Source organism: Pan paniscus, chromosome 4, assembly GCF_029289425.2.
Source record: "Pan paniscus chromosome 4, NHGRI_mPanPan1-v2.0_pri, whole genome shotgun sequence".
Taxonomy (NCBI): domain Eukaryota; kingdom Metazoa; phylum Chordata; class Mammalia; order Primates; family Hominidae; genus Pan; species Pan paniscus.
Window position 1 is genome coordinate 118,857,956 of NC_073253.2, and position 15,491 is coordinate 118,873,446.

General features: G+C 33.9%; 1 protein-coding gene across 15 annotated transcripts in view; it reads left to right on the forward strand.

Moving 5' to 3' along the window:
• Nucleotides 1–15,491, forward strand: part of CSNK1G3 (casein kinase 1 gamma 3) — a 107,252-nt gene that overhangs the window by 61,937 nt on the left and 29,824 nt on the right. For all 15 annotated transcript variants that reach the window (XM_034960417.3, XM_034960418.3, XM_008952042.6 and 12 more), the window contains 2 exons: nt 1,803–1,951; nt 4,142–4,376. In XM_034960417.3, coding sequence (XP_034816308.1) covers nt 1,803–1,951; nt 4,142–4,376 — 384 coding nt within the window. The remainder of the gene's footprint in view (nt 1–1,802; nt 1,952–4,141; nt 4,377–15,491) is intronic.

Below are 15,491 nucleotides of genomic sequence, written 5' to 3' on the forward strand. Positions count from 1 at the left end.
TGATGAATATTAGGTTAGACTAAGAATGTAGTTTTCTTGGTTTTTAGTTCAGTGTTTTCTGTTCTGTCCTGCAATGATTTATATTCAAAATAATAGGGTAAATAATAATAATGTTATATTTAAAAAACGTTTTATTAAAAAGAATGAGAAGTTTTCATTAGATTTGCTTTCTCTTTCAATATACTGAAAAAAAATCACTTGGAAGTAAAACTGAGACATTTGTGGTGGAAGAAGTTCATTTTTTCATGCTAATAGATAAATGCAGTGTTAAGTGTCAAACTAAATAATAGGGAGACTGTCTAAAAGAAAATGATAGTTATTTAGGAGTGGGCATTACAATGGGAATATATGTGAGTATATTCAGGGAGGTAAAGGAAGACGAGTTTTTAAAGGAAAAATGAGGAGGGTCACATAAGTTGTTTTGAGAGAGTTACCCTTGGCTACAAGGATCATTAACAAGAATGGCCTCAGTCCGAAGTTGGGCAGGCATTCCTGGGCAGATGTCCTCGCAGAGTAATTTTTTGTAAAGTTGTGGTGGCTTTTGTTCCAGGTTGTGGTTTTTGCAGTCTTTTGTGGTAGTTCTTCTTATCAGGCATATATATATATGTGTGAGAACCCTGCCTTCATCTCCTTCCCTAGCTCTGTTTGTCAGGGTTTTAATACAAGTGACTCTGTTTTGATTCTGACAACTTCCATATAAAGTAAATTGATCACTTACATTTCAGTTTATTGGGAGTCTGTTAGTTCTGAAAATAAAATACAGATGACTTCATATTTGGAGTTTGTATTATTCAGACTTCATATTTGGAGTTTGTATTATTCTACATAGCTTCATAATGAATTATTACTATCTCTTACTGGCTTAAGATGAAAGACTTTATTATCTCACAGTTTCTATGGGTCAGGAATACGGGCATGGCTTAGCTGGGTCTTCTGTTTAGAGTCTTACCATGTGGAAATTAAGGTGTAAGCCTGGACCGCAATCTTACATGAGCCTCAGTGCTCTCTTCCAAGTTCACTGATTCTTGTCAGAATTCAATTCCTCATGGCAATAGAACTGTGGCCCTTACTTCCTCGAGGATTCCTATCTGGCATGTGGCTCCCTCCACTGCATGGTGGTTTGCTACTTTAAGGCCAGCAGGATAGTTTCTCTGCTGTTTCCAATATCTCTGACTTCTAGACTGTCTTTTTAAAGCCTCACCTGAATAGGTCAGGTGCACCAGGATTCTCTTCCTTCTGATCAACTTACAGTCAACTGATAGGAGCCTTAATTACATTTGCCATATAAGTTAGCCTGGTCACAATAGTGAGATCCCAGGAATCATGCTCACATTCAAAGGGAGGGGTTTATACAAGGTGTATAAGCCAGAGGATGGGAATCTTGACAGTGGTGATCTTAGCAGTATGCCTATCACATGGTTATTAAAGCCAGTAGTGACTCTCTTTTCAGTAGAACTGTAATCTCTCCTATGTGCTAAGCCTTTCTCCAGGCCATGGAAATATAAAGCTAAAAAGCCCAGCTTTTGTCCAGTAATAAGGTGGTAGAGAGAAACAATGAAGTACTGTTTATAATGTAATTCAGTCATGCAGCTGCAATAGAGGTGTATCCAGGCTACAATGTGAACATCAAAGAGAAGGTATTGGGAGGTTGGGAGGTTTGGTCAGGAAAAGTATGTATCTGGAAAAAGTGATAGTACTGCTTTAGTTCTTGAAACTATAAAATTTAAAGTATCAGTTTTTAAGAGGAAAACCTTAGTATTTAAGATGATGAAATTATTAAATGAGTATTTCTTTTCCCCCAGATGGTATACCTCAAGTTTACTATTTCGGCCCTTGTGGTAAATACAATGCTATGGTGCTGGAACTGCTGGGACCTAGTTTGGAAGACTTGTTTGACTTGTGTGACAGAACATTTTCTCTTAAAACAGTTCTCATGATAGCTATACAACTGGTAAGTAAAATAAGGTATTTGAAGTTGTTTGAACAATTACATGGTTGTTGGTCACAAATTCATATTAAAAGTTTGAAGTTCTGTGATATTGTCTTACAGAGCATTTGACCTAATACAAATGTTTCTACTTTTCATGTTGTCTTTCTGGGATCCATGTAACTTAAAATAACTGAGTCAAGTATATTTTATTTGTATAAAAACTAATAATTACTCTAAGATCAAAATGCTCAGTTTGCAAATTAAGTTGTTGCTAGCCATTTCTTCATATAAAAGATGATTACTTCAAAAGAGAACCCTCAGAAACATAGATTTTTTTTTTTTTTTTGAGACGGAGTCTTGCTTTGTTGTCCAGGCCGGAGAGCAGTGGCGAGATCTTGGCTCACTGCAACCTCCGCCTCCCGGGTTCAAGCAATTCTCCTGCCTCAGCCTCCCGAGTAGCTGGGACAACAGGTGCATGCCACTACACCCGACCAATTTTTTGTATTTTTTGTAGAGACAGGGTTTCACCATGTTAGTCAGGATGGTCTCGATCTCCTGACCTTGTGATCCGCCCGCCTTGGCCTTCCAAAGTTCTGGGATTACAGGCGTGAGCCACCGTGCCCGGCCAGAAACATGGATTCTTAATTTTGGTAATAGACTTTATGACCTGGAAAAACAAGAGGCAGACTAATGAGAGAGTCTTGATAAACTACTTAGACTTCAGAGAATCTGTTGGGTAACAATTAGAGAGTGATTTTAAGGCAGTTTCGAAATACATGCCAATAGAAGTGTGCTGCAGAAGTCTTAAAATTGTTTTTATTCATTGACTCATTAATTCTACAAATTTATCCTATGGATGTTTTCATAGGTACTTAAAGCTTTATATGAAAGGATGTTTATAATAAAAAAAGGAGAAGCAACCCAAATATGCAGAAATAATAACAGGGTTAGTTGAATAAATTAATATCCAGAGGAAAATATGCAGCTGTTAAAAAGTGCATATTAAAGATTGTTTTATAGGCTAGGTGTGGTGGCTTGTGCCTGTAATCCCAGCACTTTGGGGAGGCTGAGGCTAGAGGATCACTTGAGCCCAGGAGTTCAAGATCAATCTGGGCAACATAGTGTGACTCTGTCTCTACAAAAATAAAAATAAAATAAAAAAATAAGCCAGGTGTGGTGGTGTGCTTGTATAGTCCCAACTGCTGAGGAGGTTGAGGCAAGAGGATTGCTTGAGCCCGGAGGTTAAAGGTTGAAGCTGCAATGAGCTATGCATTCCATCCTGGGTGGCAGAGTGAGACCCTGTCCCCGCCCCCACACACAAAACATCAAAAAACCAAACAACTGCCCCCAAACAAAACAAAGAATATTTCATGACCTTGCAAATGCTCATATCATTAATTAAGAATATATAGACATAGAATATTGTACATTATATGCTGCAAAGTTTGTTAAACAAACTAGAATGGCCTGTGTAACCGTATGTTTACATTGCATTGTTAACCATGATTATCACTAAATGAAGCAGTTTTATTTTCTTATTTGTAATACTCTATTTTATGACAGTTTGTACAATGAACATTGAGAATCTGTAAAATAATTAACAAAAATGAGCTATATTATTAATATTAGAGTTGGATTTCAAACTTTTCTAGCTTTATGATCTTTCTAGCTTCAAGATTAATCATTTTTAAATGTTTAATACCTAGGAAAAAGTAAAGGAAACATGTTATGAAAAAGAAAAAGATACTGAATAGTGCTGTTGTTTTTACTTAATAGTTTAGACTCTTAAGTTTCTTTAATATACTTGTAAAAGTTGCTTGGTTATTGAACTGATAAGGAAGACTATATTGCAATGTTTTGCATATGTCTGCTTATACTTTTGGGTTCAAGGTCTTATATCAATGTGGCTTTTTGATTTTATGAAGTAGCATCCTCTGAAAGTGTTCATTGAATCAGGCTTACTGATATGAAAGGAATTCGTAAAATTCAAATACTCTCGTTTAGCAGTGACCATAACAGTAAAGGCAAAGATTTTAAATTGCAATTTGCTATGTGAAGAATGATAGGCTGACATCATTTTACTTTTAAAGGGTTGAAACAATTTCTGATTTATTTCTTTTGTATGTTTTCATTCTGTCTTGCCTTTATCATACTTGCTTAGGCTAGTCAAAGCCAAAAATAAAACTTCTTTTCTTTTTTTCTTAAACCAAGATTTCTCGCATGGAATATGTCCATTCAAAGAACTTGATATACAGAGATGTAAAACCTGAGAACTTCTTAATAGGACGACCAGGAAACAAAACCCAGCAAGTTATTCACATTATAGATTTTGGTTTGGCAAAGGAATATATTGATCCGGAGACAAAGAAACACATACCATACAGAGAACACAAGAGCCTTACAGGAACAGCTAGATATATGAGCATAAACACACATTTAGGAAAAGGTATGTGTACCTTTCGTAAGTATGGAAGTTTGAATTTAGCAGCTGCGCTAACACTGTGAGTTTTTATTTGTTATGGTTCAGTTTTTGCAGATTATGATAGCTTTTATTATAATTTTCATTTACCACATCTACCTAGAGTTTACTTTCACTTATATTTTAATAAAACTCTTTGAAAGTAAGTTACTATAGAGTAAATGAGTGACAGCTATCTTTACATTCACTGTATTTTTTGTATTTATATAACTTGAAGTGTTCAACTTTGATACAGTTATGGGGATGCATTTAATTATTTCTCTTACAAAATATGAGAGAATACCAAATTTTAACTGAATTCAGTGCATGTGGAAATTTTGGATTGAGACCATAGCTCTCCAATATGGCTAGCCACAGAAATAGCAACTAGCCTAATAAGTATAATGCCAACAGCATATACCTTAGAGGTGGGCAGAGCTGGCTTACCTGTATGCTAACTATGACTTCGGACAAGTTTAACCTTTTTAAGGGGTTTCTTATTGGTAGAAAGAGTAAAACAATATCAACTTCACAGGATTTTTTATAGCATTCTTCCTTCACCCAGGTTCATATTTATCGTATCCCTTAAATCATTTTCATCTGGAACAGTTCCTCAGTCGTTCATTATGGCTCATGACCTTAATATTTTTTAGGAGCACAGGCTATTTTATAGGATATCTCCAATTTGGGTCTGTTATTTCTTTTTGACTAGATTTGGGTAGGCATTTTGACCACACATATCACAGAAGTGATGTGTTCTTAGTGCATCATGTTGGGATCACTTGCTTGGATGATATCTGCCAAATTTCTCTACTGAAAAGTTTCTTGTAGTTAGATTTTGGGATTATGTAAACATGTTGTTCCTCATCAGATTTTTGCCCTCTAGATTTAGCATCCATTGATGATTTTCTAACTCCATTATTTCTAATATTTACATTTCCTTATTTGTCAGTTGATATTCTAATGTCAGCAGAAGCTTTACCTTCTCCCCCAGTTATTGACTTAACATCTATATGAACTTATTAATTCTTATCTTATTTAATGTAATGTATTGAATGCATTATCATTATTTATTTTGATAGCCAAAGGGTTCCAGATTTGGCCACCGGTTGCTCCTTCAAGCTGGCTTCTCTGTCCTTTTGACATGTTCTCATGAATCTTTGAGTACTTTCTTTCTTTTGGTGCAGCAAGTTCTTATAAACAAACTCATCTTGCAGTTTCTCTTCTGCAGCCCCATAATCAGTCCTTTTCTCCAAGAAGTTCTGAATCCTTTTATTGGATAATGGTATTTAGAAACCAAGATTTGGCCACTGGATATGCTCATTACTGTGGTATGTTGTTACTGCCAGGCCCTTTCTGCAGCAGAACTAGGAAATGTTTGTGCATATATGTATATACGTACACACATAGAAATATGCCTACATATATACATATATATACACACACACACAGACATACGTTAATATCTGTTAAAAATTTTGAGTTTATACTGATACACTTTTAATTTCAGTCTGTCAGTACAAAATAGTATTTCCCTTTTCTATATTTGTAATTCCCATCCCTTTTCCATATTTGTATCTTTTTTTTTTTAACAGTGAGAAATCTGGCTATCGCTACTTACAATATATTTACTTGTTTTTAAAAGCTGAGGATACTCAGAAAGTAGTTTCATATTGCCAAATGATACCACTTTATATAGCAAGTCTAATAGAATTATAACATTTGTAATTCTTATTTTATTGAAGAGTTTTTTTTTATTGAAGTAAAATTTACATTGGGTAAAATATACAACATTTGATTATATAATTTGTGAGTATTGATGAATGTGCATACTATGTAACCCACACACTATCAAGATTTAGAACACCATCATTATCCTATAGACTTCCATTTTACCCATCTTAGTCATTCCCCTCCTTTTCTAGAAGTAATCACTGATCTGATTTCTATCACAACAGATGAGTTTTGCTGATTCTATTACTTAATATAAATAGAACCATCCAACTTCTTTTGGTTGGTATAATGTCTTTAAGATTCATTTATGTTGTTGCAAGTATCAGTAGTTTATTCTTTTTTAATGCTAAGTAATATTCCATTGCATAAACATATCACAAACTGCTTATCCATTTGAATGTTGATGGATATTTGGATTAAGTTTTTGACTTATCAATAAAACTTGTATAATATTCTTACAAATCTTTTTGTGGGCATATTTTTCAGTTTGGTCCTATGGCAGGTATTATTTAACTTTATAAGAAACTGCCTGTCTGTTCTCAGGAGTGTTCATACCTTTTTTTATTTCCACCAGTAATGAATGAGAATTTTGTTTGTTTCATATTCTTGACAACATTTACAGTTGTCAGTCTTTTTCATTGTAGCTATTCTAGTGGCCAAGGGGTAGTCTTTTAATTCCTTGTGATTATTGTTTCTGAGATCTGTTTCATGTATTTATTGGCTATTTGTATATCTTCTTTTGAAAAGTGTGTGTCATTTCATTGTTAATTTACAGAGTTCTTTATATACTCTGGGTATAATTATTTTGTCATATATATGCATTGTGAGTAATTTCTTTCAGTCTTTGCTTGCCTATTCATTTTCTTAATGATATCTTTTGATGAGCAGAACTGTTAAATATTTTTGAAGTCTAGTTTATCAGTTTTTTTGTTTATGGTTATTGCCTTTTGAATTCTAACAAATCTTTACCTTCATGTAATAAGGTAAACAAATCTTTACCTTCATTACATTTTATGCTTTCTTCTAGAAGCTTTATAGTTTTAGCCTTTTATATCTGTGCTCCATCAGAATTGATTTTTTATATGGTGTGAGATAGGGGTTGAGGTTCTTTCTATGATATTGTATTCTTTCTTATTGAATTACCTTAGTGTGTTTCTTAAAAAGTCAATTCTAGATTATATTTGCCACATTCAGTATTCATATCAGAGAAAGTACAAACTTAATTATCGGCTTTTAGATATTATTCTGCTTTCAGATACTATTAGACGTCTTACAACAGATAGACAGAAATGTGAACCAATCAGTATATATCCATCACTGCTGCTCAAAAGTACCTTCAAATATACAATCACAGATTTGGACAGAATCTTGGAGGTCGTCTAATCCAACTTTCAGATCCTGATCTTAGCTTTTCCTCTAAACATTCTCCCCAGCTTTAGCTACTCTATAGAGCATGTCCCTGCTCTGCCTCTCAATCATAATTCAATAGGATGTGGCATCTTTCCTAACAGCTGACCTGACGGTAGGCTTATGGTATTTTTTTCTTTTCAGACATCTGAAATGCCTGAAAAATGTAAATTTGCTGTTTTTTTTTTTTTTTTTTTTTTTTTTTAAGAAAAGTAAGTTTCAAATATTTAAAATTATGAAACACAAGTTTTATTCAGTTAATATGTTCGGGGAGTAGCTTTCAATAGCTGACTTTCCTGGTAGACTTAAAAATATGATTGGGTAGCTATACAACTTTTGGGGTTGTGACTTCAATTAAAACCAGGCACACCTATATTTATTTACATGTTCAGTGTCTGTGAGAAATTTTCATTTTACGGGAGTTGTTAACAGATTATTTTATAACAACTAACAAAGGTTCACCACTATTTTATTGTGAGACATGAAGTCACAACTTCCTTAGGGCCTAGTGTTCCTTATCTGAACAATGGTAAATGTAACAGCATTCTATTTGTAGAAATGGCGAAGTGAGTGTGATATGTTTGTCATTGTTAGGAAAAGTCATCAGTACCTGGGAAATGAGATTGAACTATTATAATAATCTCTCTTTACTCCTCTTTCAGGAATAAAATAAAAATGTATTTATTTGGCAGGTATAGCAAACAACGAATGCTTAATGTTTACTTTTCCCCATTTATAAACACTCTGCTTCTCAGTTTTCATGTAAAACTCAGGAGTAGGTGGGTAATATTAACAGATAAAAAATTTTGTTTCTAAGTTTACATGAATTCCTATTTAAAAAATTAAGAGTAAGGTAATATGAGTTTGGATGCTGAGGAATTAAAGCATTTGGCAAATTGCGATGCCTTTGGATATGGAATACATAGTGGTGTTTTAAGTTTAGAGTACTTGGTTTTGTGAGTAGTCAGGAAGAGATAAAGAAGGAAAAGGAGCAGAGAAAACATGACCTTTTAATGTGATTTTAATTTGTGCATATCTTATTTCTGCCCTCCCTGCTTTGCCTGGATCTTGGTGATTACTTTTAAAGCCTTATTCATTCACCCATCTTTCCATCCATTCATTCATTCTTAGGCACTCAAGGACTTCTTGCTCACATGAACTTTTCAAAATAGAGAGTTTGGTCAAAGGAACATTATATGGGTTTGTAAGTATTTTTCCTTTTTGGAGACTGACACTATCTTAGACTTAAAAAGGAAAAAGATGTTCCTAATATAATAATATAGAAGAATAGTGTAAAATCACATAATAGGAATTAACATTTTATTCTTGTAGTATCTGTTGATCTTAACTAGGTTATTTATGTTCAGAAGGCAGACGTTGCAGTTCACATTTATACCTTTCTTATAGCTGCTTAAGTCTCTGTCCAAGATGCAGTCTTGATAAAGCTTTGTGTTACAGATGTGGATTTCCATGTGTCCTTGCATGAAAACTTTCTTTAGTGTTGTCATATTGAATTGTTACTTTTGTGTCACATCTGATCAAGTGTCTGCTTTTTAATATCTTTTTAAAGACTTTTGTCAGCTGTCTTGAACCTCATAATCTTCCTTTGGATGACTATTTTTCCCTTTTATGTCTTCTCTTGTTGAAGTCATTTGATATTAAGTAAATAATGTCTATTTCTCTTTGGTGAGTAGCCTTGAAATAAAAATCAAATCTTTTATTTTTAAATTTTTATTGATTATTCAAGAATAAAAAAACTAGGATTTGAGGGATAAGTTGGGAGTTGCTTTGTAAGTGTTAATAGAAGAATGATGTTTCAAGCTTCTAAGTGGTAAGTTCTCTGAATAGGAGAGAAGGAACCACAGAATTATGGTGTTCCAAAAATGCCTTCTTTCTCTGCTATCATTCTGTGGTGTGATTCATATAATTTAATTTCTAGGTTAATTGTCCCAGTTTCTGAGGCCTGCTCTTTAAGCTGCTCACACAGCTTTTTTGCAGTTTAAAAACATGTATTTACATTTTATAATTATATTTTAACAGTTTAAAATGTATTACATAATTTTTTGTTAGAGTATAATGAACATAATTGATATTTTCTTGATGTTTCAGGGTATAGTTTTTTTATATGATTACTATTATATAGCAATATTCTCAAGATCAGTTGGAGAAGGTTAGGATGGATATCTTTATCTAAATAAATTTGGAGACAATTTTATTTATACTTTGTAATAGATTCTCTTTTTGTTTTTTGGGTTTTTTTTTTTTTGGCCTTCGCCTGTGTTGTGCCTTACTTTTTGATAGTGTGTGTAGTATAGCTACTGCTGGCAACACTTTGCTTTTCTCTACCTTTGATTTACTTCTTTTGACCTTGTCACCAAACTTACAAGAATTATGTCTAAATTAAGAGAACTAGATTTCAAGAGAACTTTAGGAATTAAGTGAATGCATGTACTGGGTTCAGTTGCACAGAAAACTTTTTCTAAGTTTTGTTTATATTACTAGATTAGGTGTTTAGATTAGTGAACTGTTCCTGTGTATTGTCTTGCATAATTGTGTTTTGTTCTTTTCCTTTTTAGGTTTGTTTTCTCTTTAAAAAAAAAAAAAAATCCTTGTTATATAATTTTGAAAACTGAGCTCAGTGAATCTTGAGGAAGATGTATTTTTGTTTTTTTTAGGGTAGTGCCAACTAAAGTAACTTTTAATATTTAAGAAGGAAATATAGTGAACCTTTTCTTCCTTGTAGTAGATAATTTTTATCTTTTTTTTACTCATAAGAAATGATTTAAACTTTATTCAGGGAGAATTTTTGTTGTTTGAGCTGTCTTCTTTGTCTTCTCATGTCTGTACTTAGCTTAGCCAACATGTCTTTTGGCCTCATTGTTTTTCATTATGGTAGAAAATGCAGTAGTAAGTTTATTTTTGCAAATATATGCATGTATTATAGAAAACTTCCTGCTTCTGTGTGAGGCATCGATAAATTTGAGTTAACGAAAAAGGGAATTTTTTTTGTTGAAAATTGAATTGAAATTTCATTTGAAATGGAAATAGTGCTAGGCAAGTGAGGAATGAAATCTGATTTAAAAAAAGAAAAATAAATAATGTTGAGATATAAGAGTAGAATTTTTAAATAGAAAAGCATTGCAGAAGGTTTCCAATCAACATTGAATTAAGTGATGAAATGCTTTCCAAAATGAAAAAAATGCAGACAAGTGGGCTGAAATCTTGCCCTCCACTTATTAGGTACCTAGTTTTGAAGTAGTCGCTTAATCTTTCTGAGCTTTACTTTCCTTATTTGGGATTGCAAATAACTGTTTTCAGTGTAGCTGTAATTTTGAAAGATAGTATATATGAAACATGGACACAGACTCTTAATACGTGTTGATTATTTTTTATGGTACATATAGTCTTGAAGAGGAAAATTTTAATTGACTCTTTATGTACCTTTTTAATTGGTTTCAAGACCTATTTAAAATAATCTTTAATGATACCTATTTTAAAGAAAAATAATCACTTTCTGGTTTCCTTAGGTGCTCATAGCAAGCGTTCTTATAATGATTCTTGGCCTTGTGGAAAAACATTTGCTTTCAAACAGGCCTTTGTAGTTAAGTGCTTTAAAAAATGTGAACAGGGTTTAATAAGGGCCAGATTACTGTTGGGAGATTTTTTTCATGTAAAAGAACTGTTAAAGACCCTAGGGGGTGTTCTTTAGTTACTGTGTTTCAAAGAGAAAGCCTTCCTGTGATTTCTGTAACTTACTACATGGTAAAATTTATTTCCAGATATGTCAGTTGGTGAAAGAACACAAAAAAAGGAATTATGCGGGTAAAGAGCATTTCAGACTGAGTTTCAGTAATAGATTTGTTTTACTAGCTAATATTTATGGCTTGAATTTTGAAATGCTTTGTGGGTTATGAGACTAATACTGTTCTCTGATAGAACCACGTAGGCGAGATCACCTTATGACCGTGGCTTATTGGCACTATGTGACTAAAGCTTCCCCTTGGATAGAATTCAAAGAGGAAGTGCCTTTTATATTGAGTTCCTCTCCTTAACAGAGCGTCTTACTGTAGGGCTCAGCATACTTTTACATGTATAGTATTTTAAGTTTTTTAAACTATATGCATATTATATATAGGTCTTGCATATACATTGATAAATGTATCCCTACATATTTCCTGTTTTTTAATGCTATTGTAAAGGTATTGGTTTTAAAATTCAATTTTCACTTGTTCATTGTAAGTATAGAAATCCAGTTTCTGTTTTTTTTTTTTTTTTTTTTTTTTTGAGACTGAGTTTTGCTCTTGTTGCCCAGGCTGGAGTGCAATGGTGCGATCTTGGCTCACCACAACCTCCGCCTCCCAGATTCAAGCGATTCTCCTGCCTCAGCCTCCCGAGTAGCTGAGATTACAGGCATGCGCCACCATGCCCAGCTAATTTTTTTTTTGTATTTTTAGTAGAGACAGGGTTTCTCCATGTTGGTCAGGCTGCTCTCGAACTCCCGACCTCAGGTGATCCGCCCGCCTCAGCCTCCCAAAGTGCTGGGATTACAGGCGTGAGCCACCGCGCCCGGCCCAGAAATCCAGTTGATTTTTATTTTTATTTTGTAGAGACAGGGTCTTGCTCTGTCACCCAGGCTGGAATGCAGTGGTGCAACCATGGCTCCCTGCAGTGTCATCCTCCTAGGCTCAAGGAATCCTCCCACCTCAGCCTCCCTAGTAACTGGGACTACAGGTGCATGCCAACACACCCAGCCACCAGCTAATTAAAAAAATTTTTTTTTTGTAAAGTTAGGGTTTCTCTATGTTGCCCAAGCTAGTCTTGAACTCCTGGTCTCAGGCTATCCACCTGGCTCGACCTCCCAAAAGTGCTGAGATTACAGGTGTGAGCCACCGAGCCTGGCCCCAGTTGATTTTTATGTATTAACCTTATATCCTGTAACCTTGCTAAAACTTACCTACTAGTTGTAATAGACCTTTTGTAGGTTATTTGGAGTTTTCTACATATACAATCCTGTTGTCTGCAAAGAGCAGTAGTTTTATTTCTTCATTTCCAATCTGAATATCTGTTAATTTTGTTTCTTTGCTTCTTTGTACTGGCAAGAACTTCCAGTACCATACTGAATAGAAAGGGTAAGAGTGGACATCTTTGTTCGTTCTTGATCTTAGGAGTGTCTTTTATCATTTAAGAATTATGTTAGTTGACATTTTTCGTAGTTGTTGTCAGGATGAAGTTGGCTTGTAATTCCTAGTTTGCTGAGATTTTTTTTAAAATCATTAATACGTGTTGGATTTTGTCAAGTACTTTTTCTGTATCTGAGATGACGATACGATTTATATTTTATTCTATTAATTTGGCGAATTACATTGATTGATTTTTAAAAGTTAAACCAAACCTACATTCCTAGAATGAACCTTACTTAGTCATGAGGTATTATCTTTTTAAGGATTTCATGTTTGTGTTTATGAGGAATATTTCTTATAGTTTCCTTTAATTGTAATGTCTTTATCTGTTGTTGGTAACAGGGTAATGCAGTGAGTTGGGAACTCTTCCAATCCTGGGTTTATGTAGAATTGGTATTATTCTTTAACTGTTTAATAGGATTCAGTAGCGATGCTATCTGGATTGTATTTTGGGAAGTTTTTAAATAATAAATTTAATTTCTTTAATTGATGCAGAGCTATTCACATTTTCTTCTTGAGGCAGTTTTAGTTATTAGTAGCTTTCAAGATATTTGTCCATTTCATATAAGTTGTTTAATTTATTGGGTTGTTTCGTAGTATTCTTTTATCATTCTTTTAATATCTGTGGGATCTGTTCTGATGCCTCTTCTGTTTCTTCTGTTATTGGTAATTTGTGTTTCTTTCTTTTAGCCTGCTGAGAGGATTAATGATTTTATTGAACTTTCCAATCCAGCTTTTGTTTTCGTTACCGATTGTCCATTGGTCATTGATTTCCTCATCTGTCATTATTTTGTCCTTCTGTTTATTTTGGGTGGTATTGATATGAAGGCAGATACAGATAAGTTGGTCAGAATACAGAGTCTGAAATAGACTTATACATAGATGGTCGATTGATTTTTGAGAATGGTGCAAAAGCAACTCGAGGGGAAAGGATAGTTTTGCCAAGAAACTATATGAGAGTAGCTAGATATCAGTATTGAAAAAAATATATCTAAATCCTTACTCCACACCAAAAGCAAAAAAAAATTACTTCAAAATGAGTAATAGGTTTAAATGTAGGAACCATAACTATAAAATTTCTAGAAGAAAAAACAGGAGAAAATCTTTGTGATCTTGTGGGTAGAGATTTCCTAGATTGGACATCAAAAAGTATAGAAAATAAGAGGAAAAAACCCCTGATAAATTGGATTTCATCAAAATGTAAAATTTCTTTTAAACATACTCTTAAGAAAACAAAAAAATAGCAAGCTGTTTTCTTGAAGGGAAAAGGTATTGGCAAAACATATCTGAAAATAACTTGTGTCCAGAATATACAAGGAACTATTACAACTTTTTAATAAGACAATCCAATTTTTTAAACAGGCAAACACATGAAATAAAGTTCAATGTCAGTCACCAGTGAAATACAAATTAAATCAGTTAATCCATACTTTGAAGTTTGCTTTTCTGAAAGGATTTATTACTGCTTATACTTCATAGCCACTAGCATGGCTAAAATTTAAAAGACCATACAAAGGTTGGACAGGTTTGCAACTGAAACTCCCATACATTGCTGGTAGAAATGTGAAATGACACAACCCCTTTGGAAAATTGTATAGAAGTTTTTAATAAAGTTAAACCTATACTTACAACATCATGTAGCAATCCCCCTTCTAGATATTAACCCAACATAAATGAAAATGTATGTCAACATAGACTAGTACAAGAAGAATGTTCATAACAGCTTTATTCACAATAGCCCCAAACTGGAACCTATTCAAATGTCTGTCAACAGATGAATAAACACATTGTAATGTACTACTCAGCATTAAAAAGTAATGAGCTATGGTTGCACATAGCAACATGGATAAATCCTGAAAACATAGTAAGTGCAAGAATTTGGACACGAATCTATACTGTATGATTCCATTCATGTGCACCCGTCTAATCTGTAGTGATGAAGGCAGGTAAGTGGTTGCCTGAGGCTGATGCTATTGTGGGGGTTGGGGGAGAGTAATAGGCAAGAGACATTTTGGAGCATTAGAAATGCCTCTTGATTGTGGTGGTAGTTATGCAGGTGTGTTTGTTGTTAAAACTTACCAAACTATACCCTTAGGACTACGAGAATCTAATGAAGTAAAATTTTCATTATAAAAGTTATAACTAGTTTTTTTCATATTCTCATCCCCACTTTCATTAGTGGATGTAGATGGACTTTAAGGCCACTACTTATTTTGGAAAATTTGCTATTTTTAATAGCATATACTTACATTTTATAATAAAAAGTACAAGAAATAAAAAAACCTCTCCGTTATATCACATTTTTAGCATGCGAAGTGGGAAGTTGAAATCTCTTCTCTAGTCTTCCAATCTTGTAGCCTTAATGACTGTCAATTTTGATGTATACTTCTGCAACTTGCAGTCTGGTGGAAGTATATATATTGATTAAATAAAAACACAAACATAGTATCTTTAAATCATAACAAGTGTTATTGAAAACAAGTGTATTAGTCTGTTTTCATGCTGCTGCTGCTGATAAAGTTATACCTGAGACTGGGCAATTTACAAAAGAAAGAGGTTTAATGGACTTACAGTTCCACATGGCTGGGGAGGCCTCACAGTCACGGCAGAAGGCAAGGAGGAGCAAGTCACATCTCGTGGATGGTGGCAGGCAAAGAGAGCTTGTGCAGGGAAACTCCTTATAAAACCATCAGGTCTCATAAGACTTATTCACTACCAGGAGAAAAGCATGGGAAAGACCTGCCCCCATGATTCAGTTACCTCCCACTGGGTCCCTCTCACA